We start from the raw sequence: 24,938 nt of genomic DNA, 5'->3' as shown, positions 1-24,938 counted from the left end.
ACACTGCCCGTGTGAACCGGTCCAACCTTCTTAGTGTTACTCTAAAATGTCTCGACCATGAAAAAGAAAACTGACTTTCATTTTCCGTTTATAGAACGCACAAAGCTTGACTTTGGGCCAACCTCACCGAGGTCATCCGTCTGCTTAAGGTTTCAGATTATGAATCTATGCCTGACACTTTGTATGACTTTCAACAAGTCGCCTAACATTTCTTAGCAACCTTGTCCTCTTTTGGCCTCCAAAAAGATGTTTCCAAAAAATAACACTTGCAGAGGACTTTGAATCCTTCATGGAGAAAGTGCCATAGTAACTGCAAGATTTTATTATTTGAAATAAAATAAAATAAAAACTCCTCAACATAGCAGTCTTTTAAGAAGCATTGCCATTCTGATATTTCCATGGTTTGAAAGCAAAAAAGCCATCAAAGATGGCCAGAAGGCTTTTACTTTCAAGCATTTTATTCAGAAACTGCCTCATCTGAAGCTCTCAGCAACACTTTCTCATCCATAAACCCTCCAGTTGAGTTGGGAGTGCTGGCAATTATCACAATTTTAGCACGAAAAAGAAAAACCACACGAACCACATCCTCCAAAACACGTATCCATGGACTCAGACAAGAATTAACTTTTTGTATCATCCCCGTTTGTAGTGATGGCTAAGTCTCTTTCCCTTAAAGTGCTCTGGCCGTTTCCTGATGCTGAGATGCTGGGAAACGGCTATTTCAGAAATTGCACATCACTCCCATGCGCTTCCAATGCCCTTCCTGTGCAATTACACTGTGATTGGGCAGATGTTATATTTACAGTAAATTCACAAAAATTAGTAAATTTACAGATTATGGTAAACTCATGTTGCATGCCTCCGCCAAGATATTGGAGATAATCAGCAATTAATGCGCAAATACTCAGGTGTCCTTTGACTATCAGCACTGCCTGGTGAGTCTGAAATGTCACGTCTTTTCTGCACACCTGCTTGGTAAGCTCACAGATATTTTCTCACATTTATGTGACTTTTATAATGTTTCTTCAGGGCGCACGAGGCCACACTGTCAGTCCATTTCTCTATCAGCTTTTCTCTCAGAGCCCCAAAAGTTCTGTCACCAGCTTCCCTCAAGACATGAGCATCTTGCATCTGCTTCGAGAGTATTATTATAGGGAAGGCCTGCTCTCATCTGTGAATCTGCTCCTTTGAAAGCTGGCTCAGAGATCCCTCCTCCACAACAGCTTTCAGATTCACTAAAGCCGACTTCATGACCATTATCTTCCTGCCCCTCACGCTTCTCTGCTTACAAGACCCAGAAAGGTGGTTTGTTCCTGCGCGGCTGGGCCGTTTCTGTGACTCCTTTCAGGGGCACTTACTTGGTTTCTCCATGTAAACAATACTTTCCTTGATACCAAGACGCATGTTTTGTTCTTGTCCTTTTTTTTTCATTTCCCCACAGAATGCTAGATAATGTTCAGGGCAGGAAGAAATACAAGGAAAAGAAACCATCCCATAGCAAATTATGTTGGCTGACTATAACACACCTGCCACAATCCCCAGGCGCCAGAAAGGCTGGTCCTGGACAACCTCAGAGGAGGGAATGTCCAGCCTCGGCATACCCTTCAGTCCTGTTACTCCCCTTCGCCCCGGCTCGCGTGCCCTCTGCAGCTTCTGAGCTCTCCACCCCGAGCCCCAAATCATTCTTATCCGACTCTGCACATTAAAACTTCTGTCAAGTCAATGTCCTTTCCTCAGCTAGCAGTCTTAGAGAAACATGGGATAAACAGCACGTCGCTGCTGAATACTTATTGTTCCCGGCAGTAACTTCTCCTAAAATGGGGCCCTCGGAGACGCAGTTCCATGTTAAAACCCGACCACATGGCATCTGAGGGGTCATGGCACACACCCTGAGGAGGGGACACATATGGGACCCTGGGAATAAAGAGGCTCGAGCACCAAGCCAAAGAGAAGCCCCTACTTCAGACATAGGAGGGAGATGAGGAAAAGGAAGTAATAGAGAGATCCCTCAAGAGGAAAGGGGGGGACCAGCGGAGTAGGGTCCGTGGAGAAGAAAGAATTTCCAAAAAGAAGGGATAGAGTGTTCAGAGTGGTGAGGAGGCCAGCTGTTGACATTTAGGAGGAGCAGAAGGAAGCGCCTTAGTCGGAGGTGGAAAGCATAAGTCAGGTGACAGAGGCGTAGGAGTGAGGGGCAGGTGGGCAGACTCGGTGGTTATGCAGAGGTCTCTCAGAAAGTGTGTTTCAGAAGATGGAAGCATGCTGTCTATGATCACAGGGTTTAAGGGTTAAGAGTAGTGGAGAATGCTTGAGACAGAGGAAGAAACCAGACAATAGGGAGGAAGATTCTGGAAGAGGAGGGGGTTAGGATAAAGACTACAGCAAACTCTGGCAAGGACAGTAGTCACTTCTGACCATTGAAATGAAAGGAGACTAAGTTAGAAGGAGAGGAAATCTGAGGCTACTCACAGTGATTGCAATCACCCCAGGAAAGTGGGACACTGCCTCGGGCTGGAAATGAGAGGGGCAGGAATGGGACTGAGAACCTGGGCAGAAAGGCCTGAAATGTCAGCAACAGGGGCTCCAGCAAAGATTCAGTGAGAGACAGAAGCAGACATTGAGAGGTACCACCTAAGGGCCAAAGTTTGAAGAGAAAGAGTGCGATGGAAATTTCCCAGGGATGGAAACTAGCAAGGTGAAACCAGCCTTCAAGACAAAGAAATAAAACTTAGTGTGTGAGTTCTAAGCCATTTCATCATTTATATTTATCCAGAATGGGAGTAAATCCTTAAAAAAACAAAGAGCTGTGGCCAGTGTCTTCAGTGGTTAGAGTGTCGGCCTGCCCACTGGAGGGTCTTGGGTTCAATTCCTGGTCAAGGTCATGTACCTGGGTTGCAGGTTCCATCCATGGCCCCAGTAGGGCTGTGTGTGGAAGGTAACCAATCTATGTCTCTCTCTGTCTCTGTCTCCCTGCCCCCTTCCTTGCTCCCTCCCACTCTCTCTAAAAATCAATGGAAAAAAATATCCTCAGGTGAGGTTTAACAGCAACAAAAAACAGGAAGAAAAAAAAAAAAGCAGTAATTCTCCAGGAAACTCTATGAAGAAAAAAAAGAAACTATTCCTAGAAGAGCAGTTACAAAAATTTTAAGTTGACACTGTCAACCAAAAAAAATAAAAGCATGTTTCTAAAAGTCATTGTTTCAAGAAATATTTTAAATAGAACCTGCAATGCTACCTTCTTTGTATAAATTTCTGCCTTTATAGGGCAAATAAACATCAAAATCTAGTAGAACTTTATTAGTTTCCATATTCTTCACTCATTTTATTGGTGATATTTGTATAAATCCCATATGAGGAGGAATCTAAAGATGTTTTCTTTTCAGTCATGTATATTATCATTACTTTGAATGTATTGGCTAGCCTATAGCTACTAGTTGTTTTTCTTAATAGACTTGACTTTTAGAGCAGATCTAGGTTATAGAAAAATTGAGTGGAAAGTACAGAGTTCCCACATATCCTTCCTCCCTCAGCCCCCGTAGTTGGGGAAAAATAGGGGTATTTTTAAGATCTTGCTTTAGTGTGGTACATTTATTATAACTGATGAGTCAATATTGATACAGTATTATTCACTAAAGTCCATAGTTTATATTACTGTTCACTTTTTGGATTGAACATTCTATAGGTTTTGACAAATATATGACATGTATCCACCATTATGGTATCACACCCAATAGTTTCTCACTGCCCTAAAAATCCTGTGTTCTGCCTCTTCATCCTTCCCTCCTCCAAACCCCTGGCCACCACTTTTTACTGTCTCCATAATTTTGCCTTTTCTAGAATGTCTTTTAGTTGGACTCATATAATATGTAGCCTTTTCAGAATGGCTTCTGTCACTTAGTAATAAGCATGTAAGTTTTCTCCAAGTCTTATCATGACTTCAGAGCCCTTTTCCTTTTTTTTTGCCAAATAATATTCCATTATCTGGATGTACCACCATTTCTTTATCCATTCACCTTTGGGGGACATCTTAATTGCTTATAGCTTCTAATTGGATTTGTTATACTCATTTGTTTTTCTTATGACAGACTCAATAGATGTAGAATTTTTTATATGTAATAAGGGGCCAAATCCCCTCATTTTGATGCTAAGGAAATTGAGATCCTAAGACCAACCTAGCCCATCACAGTCTAGTGCTCTTTTCTAGATCATACTGTCAATCTAAATCTATTAATAAAGGTGAAATATCAAGGTACTTAAACACAAAATCCAACTCTCAACTCATTTAACTGAAAAATTATCCATTGCATGTCCTAAATCTTAGACCCAAGTAAAAGGGGTCTGCCCAGCCCCTTACTTTAGAAGCCTCCTTTTAGCCTTCCTCAAGCCACACATCTCCTTGTGGAGCAAGGGGCTATGCCCTCCTCAGCCCCTGTCCCCATTCCTAAACCAGGACCCCAGAATTCCATACCCAAATAGCTTGAAGCATGTGTGACATCTTCCTAGGTTCTGTTGTGGGAAGGGGCAGGGCAGGGGCGTGCAGGAGTAGAAATTTGGAGGAATTCTAAATTTATCACTAGCCTTCTTGGTAAGGCATATTCATCAAGATATAAACACACACAGTATATATATGTGTGTGTATATACAGATATATATACAGGTATCTATAATAACAAAAGCATAATATGCTAATTAGACCGGACGTCCTTCTGGACAAAGCCGGGGCTGCGAGGAAAGCTCGGGTCCCGGGTGCCAGAGGGAAGCCAGGTCCTGGGTGCCAAAGGGAAGCCGGTGCTGGCAGCAGGTGAAGGAAGGCCTAATCTTGCACGAATTTTGTGCATCAGGCCTCTAGTGTATATATATGTGTGTGTGTGTGTGTGTGTGTGTGTGTGTGTGTGTGTATATATATATATATATATATACACACACAGATAAATATATATATACACACACACACAGAGATATATATATATATATATATATATATATATATATATATATATATATATATATATATAATTATAAAAGCATCATATGCTAATTAGACCGTACAGCTGAACAACCTTCTGAACATCATTCTGGATGTCCTTCCGGATGAAGCATCAGCGGCGGGGGCCGAGGCAGAGGCGGTTAGGGGAAATCAGGCAGGCAGGCAAGTGGTTAGGGGTGATCAGGCAGGCAGGCAAATGGTTAGAGGAGATCAAACAGGCAGGCAGAGGCAGTTAGGGGCATTCAGGCAGGCAGGCGAGTGGTTAGGGGCGATCAGGCAGGCAGGCAGGCCAGTGGTTAGGAGCCAGTGGTCCGGGATTGTGAGAGGGATGTCCAACTGTCAATTTAACTAGCAGTTGGACATCCCCTGAGGGTCCCAGATTGCAATAGGGTGCAGGCCAGGCTGAGGGACCCCCTTCCCTGTGCATGAATTTTGTGCACCAGGCCTCTAGTCTATATATAAAAGCCTAAGCAACTGGAACGACTGGAATGACCGGAACAACCAGTCACTATGACGCACACTGACTACCAGGGGGCAGACGCTCAATGCAGGAGCTGCCCCCTGGTGGTCAGTGCGCTCCCACAGCCAACCTCCCCCATCCAGCCAACCTCCCACAGTCCCTCCCCCGACCCTCAGGCTGGGACGAGGAACCGGGTGTGGGTGGCAGCAGATGCAGTCCCTTTCCCAGGGGTGCCAAGGGCTGGCTCCCTCCTCAGGGCTGGTGGCCAACATCCCGTGCCCTGTACCTACCCCCGGCCAGCAGGCCCCAATTGGCCCGCCACCTGCCTGCTACAGTGGTGGCACAGCAGCAAGGGAAGGAGGAGGGGGGAGGCAGGGAACCGCGTGGTGGTGGGGTGCTAACGATGGTGGCGGCGGCATCAGGTGTCTGTTCCTTCTGCGCCTGGCCTGGCAACCATCACCTCCTCTCCGGCCCGGACCTGATTGGCCTGGCCCAATTTGCCCTGATTGCTGACCAGCCTAGGTACCCCACCCGTGCACAAATTTTGTGCTCTGGTCCTCTAGTGGAGAGAGAGAGAGAGAGAGAGAGAGAGAGAGAGAGAGAGAGAGAGAGGACATAATATAGAGGATTTTTAATTTTATAGTTGATGAACTTGATTTATAACACTTAAAATTTTAGACATGGTGTGGGGCATCCATTTGTATTTTTGCTCCAGGCCTTGTACATGTTGGGACCATCCTTGAGTTCTGACTATAATACAACTAAATGCTTTCCTTCCCTGTGTGATAAAATAACAGTGCACATAACAAAAGTCAACATGAACTAATGAATTCTTACTATATGTAGGCACAGGACTGAATACTGTATGTAGATTATTTCATTTAATTTTGGAATTTTAGATATGGACCAACTCTTCTTTTTCCTTCAGGGTGCATTTTCCATTGGCTATAACAGATTATGTCAAAAATGGAGATGAATTCTACTCTCCAATTTTCATATTATCTACACTAATAAAGGGGAAACATGCAAATTGACCGTCCCTTCGCTACGCCCACCAGCCAATCAGGAGCGAGTATGCAAATTAACCCAACAAAGATGGCAGCAGCCACAGAACTGGAGCAAGCAGGAGGCTTGGGTTGCCCCCAGCGACAGAGGAAGCCAAGCTTCCTGCCCACCCTGGCCGCCGCTGAAGGAGTGGCTGGGAGCCTGTGTCGCCGGGGGTGACCCAAGCTTCCAGCCAGCCCTGGCCTCTGCTCAAGGAGTAGCTGGGGGAAAAAAGGAGTGGCTGGGGGCCTGGGTCACTGGGGGGTGTGGCCAGCCTGAAAATGGCCCTCCACCCCTTACCCAGGCTGGCCACACCCCCATGGGGTGAGGGTCCCCACTGGGGGGCTTGGCCAGCCTGCAAACAGCCATCGGCCCCTCACCCAAGCTGGTCAGGCACCCCAGTGGGGATCCCCACCCTAAAGGGGGTGTGGCCAGCCTGAAAACGGCCCTCAGCCCCTTACCCAGGCTGGCCATGCCCCATGGGGTGAGGGTCCCTGCTGGGGGGCATGGCCAGCCTGCAAACAGCCATCAGCCCCTCACTCAGGCTGGCCAGGCACCCCAGCGGGGACCCTCACCCCATGGGGGCATGGCCGGCCTGAAAACCACCACAGGCCCCTCACCCAGGCCTCCCCACACTCCAAGGGAACCCCCCACCCTGATCTGGGACACCCTTCAGGGCAAACCAGCCAGCTCCTACCCGTGCACCAAGCTTCTATCTATACTAATAAAAGGGTAATATGCTAATTAGACTGGGAGACCTTCCAGGAGACCTTCCAGACGTTCTTCTAGACAAAGCCATGGTGGCGGGGCCGAGGTAGAGGTGGTTAGAGGCCAAGAGGGGAGGGCAATTGTGGGTGATCAGGCCAGGATGGGACGGCAGTTGTAGGTGATCAGGCAGGCGGGGGGGGGGGGGGGTCAGTTGGGGGTGAGCAGACCAGCAGGGGGACCAGTTGGGGGCGACCAGGCCATAAGGGGGGCAGTTGGGGAGGAGCAGGCCAGTGGGGAGGCAAGGTGGGGGCAAGCAGGCCAGCAGGGGGGTCAGTTGGGGGCAAGCACACTGGCATGGGGGGCAGTTGGGGGTGATCAGGCTGGTGGGGGTGGGGGAATTTGGGGGTGAGCAGACCGGCGGCAGGGGGCAGTTGGGGTTGAGCAAGCCGGCAGGCAGAGTGGTTAGGGACAATCAGGCAGGCAGGCAGGTGAGCGGTTAGGAGCCAGCAGTCCCGGATTGCGAGAGGGATGTCCGACTGCTGGTTTAGGCTCGATCCCTGTAAACTGGCAGTAGGACATCCTTTGAGGGGTCCCAGATTGGACAGAGCGCAGGCCGGGCTGAGGGACACCCCCCTCCCCATGCACAAATTTCGTGCACCGGGCCACTAGTCACACTATAATCTTGGATTCTACAGCATTTATTATGCATGCTTAATATATGATACACTTAAAGGGGTACTGTTATACTTAGATATTTATAATAAATATTTTAATTTTATTTCTTCTTCAGGCATTGCAAATCTTCTGTATAAATTTGTCACATTAATTTACTAGGCATTGAAGAAAAAAATAGCACAAAAAAATGGTTACAATTATTCTTTTCCTCCTTCCCCACCTTATTTTTCCTGGAGAGGGAGTATATATATGTTGGCCTCATTTGCATTACATTTGCCAAGTTTTCTGTGTATTTTCAAAATTAATTGTCATTGTTTTGATAAAATCATTAACTAATTTCTTTACTGTTAAGAAGTTCTCATTTATCCAATAATACATGAACATTTGGCAATCATTAGCTATATTGAATAGTCATCATTGCTAAATGATTTTCCAAGTTCTTTATTTTTATTCTCTTATTTAAAAGGAATGTAATCATTCTAAGGGAAAAGTGGTGTAGAAGTTAGATCATATAACTTCTAAAAATATATTAACTTCTGAGTCCACCATTACATTTTCCCCTTTCCTGATTCTAGAATATTCATTCACAAAATGTTCTTTTAAAGAACTATCATATGTTTTAAATATTGATATATTTTGACAGCCCTAAGACTTTCAACTTCTCTAAATGATATCTGTAAGTGCAAACACAGTCCTGTGAGAACTATACAGCCAGTTCTGTTTAATCTATCACTTTAATTTTGCATTTAATCATCTTTCTGTCATATTGTGAAAATAGATTTTTATTTTTATGATGCCTCTCTTTTTAGATCTTTCTGTTTTTTGGTTCTTTTTTGAAATAATTACTCTATTTGCATTACTTAGACTAAAGGTGATTTTAAAAATATATAACCAGATGACTACTACCCTGTGTCTGGTTATACTTTCTTCATGTTTCACCTGCCAGCTTCAACTCAGGTGAGCTGGAAAAGAGCATCTGAGTTGACATCAAACACTTATTGTAAATCTCCATGCCAGCACTACAAATAGTAGTACTCTTTTGAATCTATCAATGACTCAGACTTATTCCAGATCTCTTTGAATTTGATGTTTTGACAGAGTGCAAAGCCCTAAATATTCATTTACTTTTGGGAATTTGCTCTTCAGTAGCCTAAATCTGAACAGGAATAATCTACTCCTTTGGCAAATATTGAGAATATATATCATATAATCATAAGGTGGTAGAAAAATCACTCACTTAAAATTTTTAAATAATTCATTCTTCCTTTTTGGGGAGGATCTTTTTTTCTTTGTAGCAGTGATAATTTACTAACTTTAAAATCTTCAGTAGAGTAGATCATTTTCACCTCACAATCATATTCTGTAAAACTCAGTCTGTTCCTGAGACCCCCTCTGTGCTTGTGAATCTGTATTTTGCAAAATGCATGGCATGTATATCATCCTATCTAATAATCCTATCTAATAAAAGAGTAATATGCAAATTGACCATCACTCTAACACAAGATGGCCGCCCCCATGTGGTCAAAGATGGCTTCCCCCATGTGGACACAAGATGGCTGCCACAAGATGGCTGGCAGGAGAGGGCAGTTGTGGGTGATCAGACCAGCAGGGGAGGGCAGTTAGGGGTGACCAGGCCAGCAGGGGAGGGCAGTTGGGGGCAACCAGGCCAGCAGGAGAGGGCAGTTGGGGTGACCAGGACTGCAGGGGAGGGCAGTTGGGGGGACCAGGACTGCAGGGGAGTGGTTAGGGGGTGATCAGGCTGGCAGGCAGAAGCAATTAGGGGCAATCAGGCAGGCAGGCAGGAGAGCAGTTGAGAGCCAGCAGTCCTGGATTGTGACATGGGTGTCCGACTGCCCGTTTAGGTAGTCAGGCATTCCTCGAGGGGTCCCAGATTGGAGAGGGTGCAGGCTGGCCTGAGGAACACCCCCCCATGCACGAATTTCATGCACTGGGCCTCTAATCCTACCTAATAATAGACAAATATGCAAATTGACCGCACCTTCGCTACGCCTAAGCCACTCCCATCAGCCAAGTCACGCCCACCAACCAATCAGGAGGGGTATGCAAATTACCCCAACAAATATGGCGGCTAATTTGCATATCAAGACAGCGTAGAAAGAAGCCAAGAGCTGCAGAAGGGAGCAAAGCTGCGGAGAAGCAAGCAAGCCGGGGGGAGGAGAAGGGAGGAGCATAGGCGGGGCCGGGGGAGAAGGGAAAAGCAGGCTGGCTGGCGGAGAAGGCAGGGCAGGGGAGAAGGGAGGAGCGGAGGCGGGGCCGGGGGAGAAGGGAAAAGCAGGCTGGCTGGCGGAGAAGGGAGGAGAGCAGGCAGGGCCGGGTAGAGCGCAGCAGGAAACCCTATTGCAGGATTTTTCCTGCAACAGGAACGCTAGTATGTAATAACTACAGTCATAAATATAACAACAGCTGACATTTATAGAGCATTTACTACTACTCTGTGCCAGTCCATGTTCTAGGCACATTACACCTTTTAGGGCATTTAATATTCACAGCAACCTTATGAAGTAGATATTATTATTACTATCCCCATTTTATAGATAAGGAGAATGAGGTGACCCTTTTAAGGAAGGTGAACAATACACCAAAGGTCAAAGAGCTATGAATAGGGGAGCCAGGATTCAAACTAGGGCAGCTTGGTGGCGAAGTCCATAGACTTAACTGCTATATTGCCTCTCATTAGAGACCTAATCATGTCAGGGAAAACAGTTTAAAAATTCATGAAATGGAGTCTTGTTTGTACTTCTGTTATGAAGGAAAATAATCTGTTAATGCAAGGAGACCCCATGGGACAATTAAGCCAGTAAACACAACTGAGCCTGAGTTCCTCTGAGTTCCTTTTGCAAGATACAAACTTCTAAAAACTTGAGCACATTATTTCTGATATATACTAATGAATCTATTTGAAGGCAGTGAATTTTACTAATGAGAGTTTACAGTAGAAATATAAAAAGGCCCTAATGAATGAGTATGTTGGTCTACAGTGCCCCTCTCTCTCTCTCTCTCTCTCTCTCTCTCTCTCTCTCTCTCACACACACACACTACATTTAGATATAAAAAGTACATATATGACTATCTGTTAAGATTTTTAGTGGTATATCCCTTATGACTAAAGCAAGAAATAATCCAGAATTGCTCCAGCCTTCTAAATTACAAACATACCTAAGAAACTGAGTGCTGGTGTGACCAAACTAACATAGGTGTGTAAGTGTGCCAGTGGGACTTTTGGGTGAGCCCAGCATCCAGTGTACTCACCAGGAGTGCTGGCCAGATGCAAGTCCACCCCCACCTGGGCGCTTCTTCCAAATACACAGCTTGGGTAGCCCTGACCCCAGCTCCGCAGTCTATTAGTCTATTTTGAGACAGGAAGTCCCTCCATGTCCTCACGACCACATTGCTGAGGATGTCAAAAAGGGCAGCTCTTACGGATTATAATTTTCAACTAAAAGCTTGTTTTGGGGGGAACACTAAGTAAAAGTAAAGATGTAAACCTTGATAAAGGGGACCCCTCCTCTACTTCTGACACTATTTCAGAGTCAGTGCATCAACCATCTATAATAATCTATAATAATAAAAGCATAATATGCTAATTAGACCAGACTTCCTTCCGGACAAAACCGGGGCTGCGAAGAAGCCCGGGTCCAGGTGCCTGCTGGTGGCTGGAGGGAAGCCCGGGTCCTGGGTGCCAGAGGAAAGCTGGTGCCGGCAGCTGGGGGAAGGAAGGCCTACTCCTGCACGAATTTCGTGCATTGGGCCTCTAGTGCAAGTATAAAGATTGAGACTCACAAAGGTAGAGAATCCAAGGCAATGTATTGGTTACATTTAGACCAGAATTATTTAAAAGATTTGACCTTGAAAATCACTGAAATTAGTATATATATTATCTGAAAAAAATATTTTTTTCTAATTTTTGGATTAGCAAACTATTTAAATATTCTCTTCTTGTATTCTTGTAGTCAGTGATTATCTCCCTTTCTTCATTTTACCAGTATAAATCACTTTCACAGTGAAATTTCATGTAGATATTTCACACAAAAAAAAATGAATACAAAGGAATTTAGAGTCCCCCTGAAGTGATCTCATATTTTTAGAAGAACATGGGAGGACTAGCTATGTTGTTTTTTTCAACCAAGTAATGAAAGATATTTGTGGAAACTGGAAAATTCATACTTTGTACACTGACTATTACAAAACCACTAGACTATTTTGAAAGTTTCTTTTCTCTTCTCTCTCTCTCTCTCTCTCTCTCTCTCTCTCTCTCTCTCTCTCTCTCTCTCTCTCTCTCATACATATATATGATTTTATTTACATATAAATAATATAAAAATATATATAAATGATTTTGCAAGACTATAATACATACCATTTTTAAAGCTTTCAAAAATATTACCACAGAGTTTTGAATACCCATTTATTTACTGAATACCAGTATTGATTATTGCCTTCACTTGTCAGAAAATCACAACAAAGCTATAGCTTTCTTGTTTTTATGGTCTGGCATAGAGAGCAGCATGCGTACCATAGATATATTTGTAAACTGGAGAGCTTATGGATAAATACAGGTAATTGAATGATATACCCAATGCTTTCTTGTTAACCAAAGGTTCTTCAGCATTATTTAATGAATCACTTCCTCCAGTGGCCCTAATGTAACCGTACTGTCAAACCCCAACTAAAACTCACTTCACCGACAGGATAGAAATATGCTCAATGTGTTATTGTTTCATTAATAAGACCAGTGGATGAAGGAAGAACACTCATAGAACCCACTCAGAAGACCATGAATGGTATGAACATGAAACCTTAAAGGAACACTCACTTTACAGAGCAGTCCACTTTCGTTTCCAATAGAGGTTGCAAGAATCCTAGTGAGTTTCCTCCTGCAGGAAACCGGCTGAGTAGGCAACCCTCCTATTTTAAAATTCACTTTTCCTAGGAGCTACTATGTAGGCAAAGTGAAAAAAACTCATCAAATGTTTGAACTGGGGCCAGGACCCTAAATGTTGAGCTCTACTCTAGTGTTTTAATTATTTTTGCAAAATCAGAGATAATACTCTTCTCCTAGCAGGCCTGCTGGTGTTCTTTCTTTCTTTTTTTTTTTTTAATCTTTGTTGTTGAGATTATTTCAGATGTCCCCTATTTACTCCCCATTGCCCCCTCTACATGGTTCCTGCCCTACCCCAGGCTTTCATCACTCTATTGTCTGTGTCCATAGGTAATGCATATATGCATTAAGATCTTTGGTTAATTTCTGACCGGCCCCCCACTCCCTTTCTCTCTGAGATTCATCAGTCTGTTCCATGTTCTCATGCCTCTGATTCTATTTTATTCACGAATTTGTTTTGTTCATTAGTTTCTTGGGGTTTTTTTTTGTGTGTCTGTGTGTGTTTTTTTTAGATTCAATTCTTGATAGGTATGTATTTATTGTCATTTTATTGTTCATATTTCTTCTTCTTCTTCTTCTTCTTCTTCTTCTTCTTCTTCTTCTTCTTCTTCTTCTTCTTCTTCTTCTTCTTCTTCTTCTTTTCTTCTTCTTTCCTCTTCTTCCTCTTCTTAAAGAATACCAAACATTTAATGTAATACTGATTTGGTGGTGATAAACTCCTTTAGCTTTTTCTTGTCTATGAAGCTCTTTATCTGACATTCAATTCTAAATGATAGCTTTGCTGAGTAGAGTAATCTTGGTTGTAGGTCCTTGCTTGTCATCACTTTGAATATTTCTTGCCCCTCCCTTCTGGCCTGCAAAGTTTCTGTTGAGAAATCAGCTGACAGTTGTATGGGTGCTCCCTTTTAGGTAACTAACTGCTTTTCTCTTCCTCCTTTTAAGATTATCTCTTTGTCTTTAACCCTTGGCATTTTAATGTTGATGTGTCTTGGTGTAGGCCTCTTTGGATTCCTCTTGTTTGGGACTCTCTGCACTTTCTGCACTTTTAAGTCTAGTATTTCTTTCACCAGGCAAGGGAAGTTTTCTATCTATCATTATTTCTTCAAATAAGATTTCATTATCTTACTCTCTTTCTTCTCCTTCGGGTACCTCCATAATGCAAATGTTGGTATATTTGAAGTTGTCCCAGAGGCTTCTTACACTATCTTCATATTTTTTTTATTCTTTTTTATTTTTGCTCTTCTAATTGGATGTTTTTTGCTTCCTCGTATTCCAAATTATTTCTTTGATTCTCAGAATCCTCTACTCTACTGTTGAATCCCTGTAAATTATTCTTTATTTCAGTTAGTGTACGTTTAATTTCTGACTGGTCCTTTTTCATGTCTTTGAAATTCTCACTAAGATCCTTGAAAGTCTCTAAGTCCTTTGATGCTCTCATTAAGTCCCTTGAACCTCTCATTAAGATTCTAGAGCAACCTTATAACCATTGTTTTAAACTCTGTATCTAATAGTTTGCTCGCTTCCATTTCATTTAGATCTTTTTCTGTTCTTTTATTGGTGATATGTTTCTTTGTCTCTGCATTTTGACTGCTTCCATGTCTTTCTTTCTATGTATTAGGTAGAGCTGTTATATCTCCTGGAATTGGTAGAGTGGCCTTGTGTAGTAGGTGTCCTATAGGACCCAGTAGCTCAGCCTCCCCAATCACCTGAACTAGGCATTCTAGGTGTGTCCTTGTGTGGGCTATGTGAACAGTCTTGTTGTAGTTGAGCTTTTATTGCTGTTGGTGTCACTAGGAAGAATTGACCTCCAGGCCAATTGGCTGTGAAGACCAGCTGTGTCTACAATGGAAGAGCTGCTGTACAGGAGACACCCCTATGGAGCAGGACTTGCTTCAGTGGGGCTTTGCTGCTCACTAAGTCTTCCCCTTGAGTATGTCACTTGTGGATGTGTAGAGTTGTAATATGGCAAGGTCTGAAGCTGTCCACCAGGTTCACTGGCTCTAGAGCCTCCCAGGAGGTGCAATAAGCCGCTTCCTGGGGCCACTCTTCAGGAGCTACAGAGCCATCTGCAGATAGATGCTACTTGTATTGAGTTTGAACATGCCCAGGTGAGGCCAAGCTGTGAATCAAGGCAAACTGATGCTAGTGCCAGGTCTTGGGCCTCTTACTAATAGGTAGGGGGCATGCTGATACTGTCTGTTGCTTGTTTAAGAGATTTTAGAAAAGTCTGAAGCCTTAGCCAGAACAGGCCATTCATATGGAAAAGCCACTGCAAATAATTTGGATGGGCCTGCGAATTGGATAGGGTGGGGTCTTAGGGTGTCACCAGGGCAGAGTGAACAGTGTGAGCCAAGCTGATGGAAACTCAGACATGGCTGCCAATCAGCTCTGCAACAGGGGAGGTCCTAGCACAGGAACATGACCCCTGCAAGCATCCCCATCTGGAGAAAGCTGCCCCTGAGTTCTTTCCCTGATGCCAGACAATCCAGTTCCTCCCTGAATATCCCAGTTTCCTTTCAAGCCCCCATCCCCCTCCAGCACTGGAGCCCAGAGTGATCAAATCCGAGTAAGTCCATGTGCTGGCCCTTTAAAAGGCACTGCTGGGACTCCCACGGTCTCCGTTTCATTCAGCTACAATCCCTGCTGGTTTTTAGCCTGAAGTTATGGGGAATTCTCTTCCCAGCTCTGGAACCCTGGGCTGGGAGTCTGGGGTGGGACTGGGACCCCTTGCTCCTCACCAGTGGCCTCCACAGCAGAGATATCCCTCCTGATTAAAACAACGCCATACATGGGTGTCAGACTAGCCCATTCCACGCTTCTGCTCCTCCTACCAGTCTCAATGTACTTTTTTCTTTACTTCTCTAGTTGTAAGACTTCCATTCAGCCAGACTTCAGGCAGTTTGCCTGGTGTTCTTTCTAAAAGAATAAGACACAAGATTCAGAAACAAAATCCAAAGACAAATCAAAAAGTCAGTCTCCTGCTACTCTTGTTGTCTACTCAAAAAAGTGCTAAACCACAATCTGTTCTACCATTCTGCTTTCCAGCCCTTGGCCTATGATGGGATTAATTCAAATGTTAAAGCAGTCAGGACCCTTGGAACACAGAAGAATTTTCCCCCAATCAATAATCAAGCTCTATTAGCATAACCAGAAGACTACTTAAATAGGAGGAGGTCCTCTGACCTCTACTTTTTTACCTCATTTGGGGTGTTATGGTGGGCCATCAACCCAGCCATAAAGGTTACCTCCTTTGAGAAAGGTTCAAAGGAAATACTCACCACTGTTTCTTTAATTTTACTTCAAATATGCATTGCTTCTAGACACAGACTTCTCTTAATAATTTTGCAGGCATAACATCTTTTTATCAATGTATATTTTATTATTTGGGAAACATTAGTCTTAAAATGTGCTCAACAGTCACAGTTTGTTAATTTCATCTCTTTCCCCAAGAAAAATGGGAGGGAAATGTGAAATATAAATGGTGAAAATCAGGGAGTCTTTAGTAAAGGGAAATATAGCTGATAATTCTCATTTTTCAGAGGTTGAGTCTGAGGCTCAGGGATCGTGTTATTTACCTGGCTACAGGCTAGTTAGTGACAGATCAGAATCGAGAGTTTCCACTCCACAAATGCTGTTCCAGCATTGTTGACAAATTCTAAGTCTAGGGCAGATGTGAAGCATCCGATCCCCCAACACCATCACAATGTCAACTTTCATTGCCCCAAAAGAACCATTTGCATCAGTTAAAGTATTACCAGGCCTAAAGAAGAGAGGTCTACTAGTACGCCAGTGAAATAGGGTCACAGCCCAGGAGATCATGCTCCGCTCTCGAGCCTGCTTTGCATTTTCTCTCAGCTCGACCAGAACAGAAAGAACAGACTGGAGGAGAGCCAAGGCCCCGTTTTCCTCTTTTTCCTCTTTGTGTCAAGAGCCACAGGACTATTCAGTTCCTTCCTCTGGGAAGGAGCTGCTGTATTTTTTATTTTTTATTTTTACTGGCTTTTACATTGTTCCCTATAATTACAACAGCACCAGATATCATGTGCATGCTGAGTGCCAACCCTGAGCCAGCTTTCCACATATATAATCTCATGTAATACTCAATGACACCCCTATGAGGTGGGAATATTATTCCTTCCATTTCACAAAGGAAGACTGTTAGGCTCAGGAGAGGCTAAGTAACTTCTCCAAGTTCTGAATGAGGACAAATTAACAATTACCCTGAGTCAACTTCTTCTGGGTTTGGTCCCACTCGACCCAATCTGGAGTTTCTCCCGTGGGCAGACTTTTCTTTTTATAGGGCTCCTGCAGAGTTCCAGGTCAGCTGCAGGTCACCTTCCTCTCTGAGCACTCCCTCCCCAGCCATTTATGAAAATTTGAGTCTATTATATTTATATTTAAATTTTATGAATAGAATTTGGCATTCAACTTTGAAAAGGTTTATCCATCCTTCAAAATGTGATACTCAAAACCCAAATTTCATAACTGCATGGTTTGTATGTACATGCACTCATGCTAATTTCATCACAGAGTCATCTCATTGGGACCAGAGTGGAACTAACAGTTTCCTTGATGAGTGGTTCCCTGAAACTTCCAAACAGCTATCAGAACCCCTAGAAGAGGGCAAAGATCCTCAAAACAGCACCCTCTCAAGGAAGAGCAAGTTTCCCCATCCTGCCCACCCAAGCTGGACTTCCAGGCATGGACTGCCCTTATCCCCCTTTAAAAAGCCCATGTTTTCGCTGGTATTCGCCCAAACGAAAGGCTTAAACTGAAGCAAAACGCCATCATTAATAACCAAAAACAACCAGTGGGCTTTGTTTGGTGCCCACAGCTTAATAAAAAGATAGAACTAGAACAGACTGTTTTTGGAAGATTTATTGTGGAGCCATAATGTCTTTTAGTAGGATTAAATGTGACATCCAGCATGCTATAAATCTCCATTACTATTTAATTAGTAATCACTACATCAGTGTGATCTTCTTGGAATGCCCATGGTACTAAATTGACTGAGCCCCACAGTAAACTGACTCTCTGTCGATGCACAAATTCAGCCCCCAAAATCCCACCAAGGGTGAGAGTCTGATTTAGACATGAGAACCAAGGGGACTGCCATGCCAGGGGTGTGTACAAGTGATGTCGACCTTTTCCCTCAAGTTGCCTTCCCCCACTTTCTCCAAGTCCTAACTGACAATTTGTAAATCCTGAAGTTTCAGACTTTATAGGAATTTGTAAACATCCTAACAATTAAAGGGAATCTTTCATCTGAGCACTGTAATAAATGGTCTCACTTTAAGTTTTTATACCTTCCATTCTCCTGAATATGTAGGAGATCCCACTGTGTGTGTACAGGCCATCACAGTTTGGGGTAAAAAGGTAAAGATTAGGAGCTATTCATATGGTACGTATGACAAAAAGAGCTCGAGGGAAGATGTGCTAATGAGAAAGCAAGTGTGTGCAAATGAGGCAAATTATCAATCTCCAAGAATGTTTGAAATATCAGTGTTTGGATTTATGTCAGCAGAGGACTTTGGCCTGCCCACCAGAGAATGAGTGGGTACCAGGGACCTCCCATCTAAGGTCAACTTTGGAAAAAGCAGGAGGATAACGCTTACTTTTGCCTGAATTATTGAGATAATGGCCACAATACTGGGTTTCCCCGGTTCTGTGGCATGTATAACAGGCAATATATGTCGCTGTCAGACCAGAATGCTGTTTCTACCATCACCTGGCATGCCCTGAGGCCACAGTTAGTTTCACATCAAAACTTAAAGGTTAATTCTGTTAAAAAATCACCCAGGTGAGGTTTTCAGGTGCAAATTTATGCACAGACACGACACATGTCTCCACACTTTGTGGATTACTAATTCTGTGGTTCATGGGGACTCTAAAAAATCAGGGCAAAGTGTTATGAATACAGTTATCGAGGACATATTGTCTCACGCAGTAGGAGGAGCTCAGGCTTCCTGGAATCGTGGCCACCTCTAAAACTCTGACCACACCCTGAAGAGCTCAGCCTTGTCTTTGACGCTGCCACTCAAGCCCTCCCCCGCACCTCCCACCCCCAGCTCTAAAAATACAGATGAAGTCTTCTGCTGGGGGCAACACACTCTTAAGCTGTGGCTTGCCCCAACCAAAGCCTGTACTGGAGAGAAAAAGGCTGTATTTGATTATAAGCACCCTGAAGGCAGGCCTGTATCTCCGTCTTTGATGGATGAGCAGCAATGAGCATCTCACACTCAGTCCTCCCACAGGGCCATGCCTGCAAACTATGTTCAGAACTATTTACTGGGTGTTGAATGAATGCATGCTTTCTCCCTGCCCCTGGAGTCAGAGCCCCAATGTGCCTTTACTCTCCTACACACTGCCAGTTTCATAGGTAAACCATCAGCACTCACTACAGACCCAACACTGTCCCTTTGGGCAGGCAGGTCCAGTGGGACCCTCAGTCGTACTGTGCCCCATCTGCTGAATCCTAGCATAGGGGCTTCCCAGCATGCATTCCACGGGCTCCCAGGCTTCTGGGGGTACAGAAATGCTACTGATCATCTAAATGAATTTTAACCTTTTATAAGTGATCTGAAGACAGAATTGGCTCCTGTGAAATCATCTACATCCCTTTAAAAAGTAATGTTTGCCAAAACCGGTTTGGCTCAGTGGATAGAGCGTTGGCCTGTGGACTCAAAGGTCCCAGGTTCGATTCCGGGCAAGGGCATGAACCTTGGTTGCGGGCACATCCCCAGTAGGGGGTGTGCAAGAGGCAGCTGATCAACGTTTCTAACTCTCTATCCCTCTCCCTTCCTCTCTGTAAAAAATCAATAAAATATATTTTAAAAAAAAAAAGTAATGCTTGTGTTCCTTTTTTTTTTTTTTTTTTTTTTTGAGGAAGCCAAAAATTGGGACTGTTTTTGTTTTTCCTTAGGAAAACCTCTTTTTTGTGATGGAATTTCTCAATGGAGGAGACTTGATGTACCACATCCAGAGCTGCCACAAGTTTGACCTTTGCAGAGCAACGTAAGAGCCCTTCGAAGGGTCTGGGGTTTTCCACTGTTCGTGAAAGGTTCTATGCCCCCACAGAGCCCACAGAATCCTCCTTCCTTCTCTGTGGTGTTTTTGTTTCCTCACCCAGCAGGCCTAACTCCCAGGACAAGGTAACCCCCGAGAATATATCACACCAGGCAACCATGTTCCTAGTTTGTGAAGCTTACGTTCTTGTCAGTGTTGTTTAATCTCTCTGTGTTTTGAAATCAACTGTGTAGTTTCTCAAGGAGATGCCCCAATTCCTCAGGCTTCTAGATGATGTGAGCATGGAAGAAAACGTTTGCCCTTTGAAAAGAAAGCAGTCCAATGGAGCACAGATTTTAAAGGCGTCACAGGATGAAGCTTCAGCCTAGGCCTTTCGTGGAAAGGTCAATGCGAAGCCATAAAGCATGTGGCTCCGAGCATGAGAATTCGGAAACCGGGAGGGGCACTTAGTCTGAGAATAAACCTTCACCTTCATAGGCAGCCCTCAACACAAGCAAGTCAAACAGGCTGCCTATACCCATTGGGACTGCAGCTGAGGACCCCCTTCCACTCCCACCCCTCCCCCCGGCCCCCATGGTCCCTCTTTCCTGAATGGTAAAACCACTGTGCCTTTTTTTTTTTTTTTAATGGTGTCACCAGGCCCATTTTTAAATGCTGGGTACAGACTTATTTCTTTTCTTTTTTTAAACATATTTTTATTTATTTCAGAGAGGGAGGGAGAGGAAGAAAGAGCTAGAAATATCAATGATAAGAGAGAGTCATCGATCGGCTGCCTCCTGCACTGGGGATCGAGCCCACAACCTGGGCATGTGCCCTGACTGGGAATCGAACCATGACCTCCTGGTTCATAGGTTGATGTTCAACCACTGAGCCACGCCAGCCAGGCAGACTGGCCATATTTCTTCAATAATCTTTCACTGGTTCCTAATGAGTGCTTTGAGCGGTGGTGTGTGAACCAGGTTCAAAGAGGGACTTGTTCCCCAGCTCCTGCAGAAACCTTGCTGAGATCCACACCACTGATCTCGTGGCCTCCAGGAGCCATCAGCACGCTGCCCAGAGATCACTGTAAGGGATAGCCACCAGACAGAAACCATCGGGTGTTTTTCGTGCTAGAGAGGATCCACTCAGTCCAGCACTCTTCCCAGCTTCGTAAGGCATGAGAGCCATCAAACACCTGCTATCCATGTTATTCAGCGTGATTGAGCATCGACCTATGAACCGGAAGGTCACGGTTCAATTCCTCATCAGGGCAGATGCCCAGGTTGCTGGCTCTGTCCCTGGTGGGGGGCGTGCAGGAGGCAGCCATCAATGATTCTCTCTCATCATTGATGTTTCTATCTCTCCCTCTCCCTTCCTCTCTGAAATCAATAAAAATATATTTACAATAAAAGGGAAAATTACTTTCTCATTATACTATACAATTGCATTTAATGTTTGTGTATGTTCTATTGGGGAAAAGGGACAGTTTGAGCATTGTCGTTCAAAATATAAGAATGAGCACCAGCTGCAGGTAGGGCTAACTTAGGATACCAGCTCTGCTTCATTCTCTCGGGCAGGACATCTTCCTTTTGTTCAGATGAAACAAAATGATGTGCGTACACAGATAAATTGTGTTCCTACAAAGGTGTGTGTACATTAAGCAGAGGACTACACAGAGTACTCACGGGGTAAAATGGGGGTTTTATTTTGTTCTGTTAATGACTTGGTGGTGAACTCTGATTTTTCTCCCCTCAGGTTTTATGCTGCTGAAATCATTCTTGGTCTGCAGTTCCTCCATTCCAAAGGCATTGTCTACAGGTAAATGTTACCCTTTCAGACACACTGAAATATCTGTATTTTGTGGTCCCGTTAACGTAATCGATGTGCTTTAGTGCCATGAAATGCCCAGGGTGTTTTTGTGGCCGAAAGTTTCACACCCAGGCTTCCTGCCCATGGTGATAACACGGATGATGATTTAACAGTAACCAAGTAAGAAATTCCAGTCTCAAAAGCAATAAGATTCTGACCTTATTTTGTTCTTTATTCCGGTCCTTACTCTTATTCTTCTTCTCACCTCCATTTTTCTCATTCCCTTCCCATACTCTGCTTTCTTTCTCTTTGATATCTTGTTGCTTTCTCACTTCTGTCTCCTACGTCTCTTGTCTTTGCCTGTATTTGCTTTGGGTCACCTAGAAATGTTGACTGAATGCCTTCCTTTTGAGTGGCTGAGGCGGGGAGCTCTCCCCTGAACACTCAAGCACACCTAAGGAAACTTGTAAGCCTACACGTTGTAGAAGTGCACAGACCATCACGTGTACCCTCTTTTGTGAATGGAGGTCCTAAATGTCTCCATTATACACCATCATTTCACATCCTTCTTGGATGAAAGCTACTGTACTTCAATCTCCTTACTTCCTTTCTCAAAACATAATTGACACTTATTTAGCATACAAATCTTCAACAGTTCAGTTGGCTGCTTTCTGACTCACAGATTAAGCAGGGAGTAAAAATTAAAAAGAAAGGAGCTAGATGGAGTCGGCCAACCAGCTGGAGGCCAGCACGGCCACGCAGGGAGAAGGGGCAGTTGAGAACCTGATGCAAAGGCAAGATGCAAGACAAGTAAAAGGACCCATAAGAGTGGGTTCCTGGGCTCTTCTGAGGAAATTGCACAGTCCTGACCCGGAGTCGTCTGTAAGGGTTCAGGGACGGCCCATACCGACTGTTGACGACAGCAGCTCTGTGTCATCCGGTCCAGACCCTCTCCCTCGGGGATGGTCAGTCCTGAGCTGCGGTGCTTACAGGGCAGGCTGACAATCTGCTCAGGGAAGTCTCCCCATTTCAGAGGGGGCAGCCAGGTGAGGGTTGCCCTAGTTAGCGTGATGAGACCACCCTCATAGGACAATTCTATTCTAACAACGTTATAATGATTGAAGCAAGGTTTTGCTATGCTTCTGTTTTTCAGGGACCTGAAGCTAGATAATATCCTGCTAGACAAAGATGGGCATATCAAGATAGCAGACTTTGGAATGTGCAAGGAGAACATGTTAGGAGATGCCAAGACGAACACTTTCTGCGGGACCCCCGACTACATCGCCCCGGAGGTAGGGATGTGCAGTGCCCCTTCCCAACCCAGCACGCCCAGGCCGAGCACCACTGCTTCTTCCTCCCTGAAAATCAGAAGATTTTAAGTATTCTGGTTCAGGATTGGAATTTGTTTTTTGTTTTTAGTATTGCATGATTATGGCTGCACATAGGGGCTGCTGTTATTATTTCACTAGAGGCCCGGTGCATGAAAATTCATGCACTGAAGTGGGGGGGTCCCTCAGCCCGGCCTGCCCCCTCTCACAGTCCAGGAGCCCTCAGGGATGGGAGGTGACCCAGCGATCAGGGCAAGGCGATGCCCCCACCACACCTCTGCTGCTGCCAGTGCCGTCAGCGCAAGCCTCAGCCGGCCCTGGTTACCTGAGCCTTAGGTGGCCCTGGACGGCTGGGCAGCCGCCATCCAAGGCTTGCCTTCACCTCAAGCCAGCTCTGGGAGGCTGGGGGGCTGAAGGAACTGGGGGACTCTGGAGGTAGGCACGCGGAGCTGCCAGACCCGCCTGGGGGTGGGCCCGGCCATGCCGTGCACCTGCAGCCCCGGGGGGACTGAGGGGACTGGGAGCCATCATCTTGTGGCTATGAGCACTGCCATCTTTGAGGGCGTGGCAGTAAATTAGCACATTCCCTCTTTATTATATAGGCTGAGGGATGGTACTCATGCTAATTAGGTCATCTCTCCAAGTCTTGAATGATGCAGCATATCCTTTCAGTCATGGCTCCTCCCCACCCCAGTATTAAAATATCTTCACTCTGCTCAGACCCACCAGAGAAAAAACAATGGGAAAGAACCAGGTGGACCCTGAGCAGGGTTATAAGTAAGCACCTGAGTAGTCCAGCGGGTCATTTTAGGAGCAGAGAAACCTACACTGTGGTTTCTAAGCTGCCACGAGCCTGGAGGGATGGCCGGGATGCACTGATGTATTCCCCCTTCTGGGATATGAGGACTCAACACTGGTGTCACATGTTATTGCACAGTTTTTGGTTTGTTGTCTTGTTATTTTTTTTATTTTTTTAAAAAAGGGAGGATATCACAATCATTACTGAGCCCCCAGAGGAATGGCATTTGCTCAGAAGGGATCCATCCATCTAACTCTCCCCTCCTCTCTCCTTGTTATGGAGTCGCCCCAGCTGCCATCCCAGGGCGATCAGACACCCCCTTACCCTGCAGCCCTTCCCATTGCATCACACTTACCATCATTGCTTTTTATCTTTGAATCTCCCTGTACTATTGGATGCTGATTGCTCTAAGTCAGGGGCTGATTTTTGTTCCTTTTTTAATAACTTATTATTTTGAAATAATTATAGATTCACAAGAAGTTGCAAAGATAGTACAGAAACATCATCCATATACACCCTTCACCCAGTTTGCCCCAGTGGTTACATGGTATATAACTATGATACAATCACAACCAGGACATTGAGATTGCTACAAAGTGTGCATAGTTCTGTACCATTTTGTCACATATGTAGATTAGTGTGATCTTAATCATTTTTCTATCCAAAGACTGAGTTGCAGGGATTGGCACATAAGGTAATAATAAATCATCTTTTGGAAGAATGAATGAATAACCGTATTTATAAATATGTGGTGATGGTTGTTTGATGGACAGTGATGGACCTCTGATTTCCTGGGTAAAACAAATCCCTGTCATTGCCAAAGGAACTGTGGTACCCCAACTCTACGAAATACTAGTATGTGGCTTTTCCCTGTGAGGATGTGGTATTTAGTTTTGATTTAATCTTGTTTAAATGCAAGATGGGCCTCTGGTCACCAAGAAATTACAGCTTTTAACTTTCCTGTCTACAAATACCTTATGCTACATCCTCTCCCTGAATCCTTCTTTCCCCCACATCTCCCAGAATTTGGCTTCAGTGACTTCTCTCTCTGTAACTTCAGTCTCCTTCTCTCATCTTCACACATGCTTGTCTTCACCTGATTCCATTCTTGGTCCTCTTCTCTTCTTGGGGTACATTCTCCATGAGCAACTGTATTTATCATGGTGGTTTTAAAACACCAATGTCAGTATGGCCAGCCCAAAATACTCCTTCTTGTTCTGGACCTA

General features: G+C 44.5%; 1 protein-coding gene across 1 annotated transcript in view; it reads left to right on the top strand.

The window, feature by feature from the left end:
* PRKCQ (protein kinase C theta) overlaps nt 1–24,938 on the top strand; it is a 139,824-nt gene that overhangs the window by 99,330 nt on the left and 15,556 nt on the right. Inside the window, exons 13-15 of the mRNA XM_079779207.1 lie at nt 19,694–19,785; nt 21,532–21,594; nt 22,739–22,877. Coding sequence (XP_079635333.1) covers nt 19,694–19,785; nt 21,532–21,594; nt 22,739–22,877 — 294 coding nt within the window. The remainder of the gene's footprint in view (nt 1–19,693; nt 19,786–21,531; nt 21,595–22,738; nt 22,878–24,938) is intronic.

This window comes from Cnephaeus nilssonii (genome assembly GCF_951640355.1).
Source record: "Cnephaeus nilssonii genome assembly, chromosome: 1".
Lineage (NCBI taxonomy): Eukaryota > Metazoa > Chordata > Mammalia > Chiroptera > Vespertilionidae > Cnephaeus > Cnephaeus nilssonii.
This window is presented reverse-complemented; position numbering and strand designations above follow the sequence as displayed.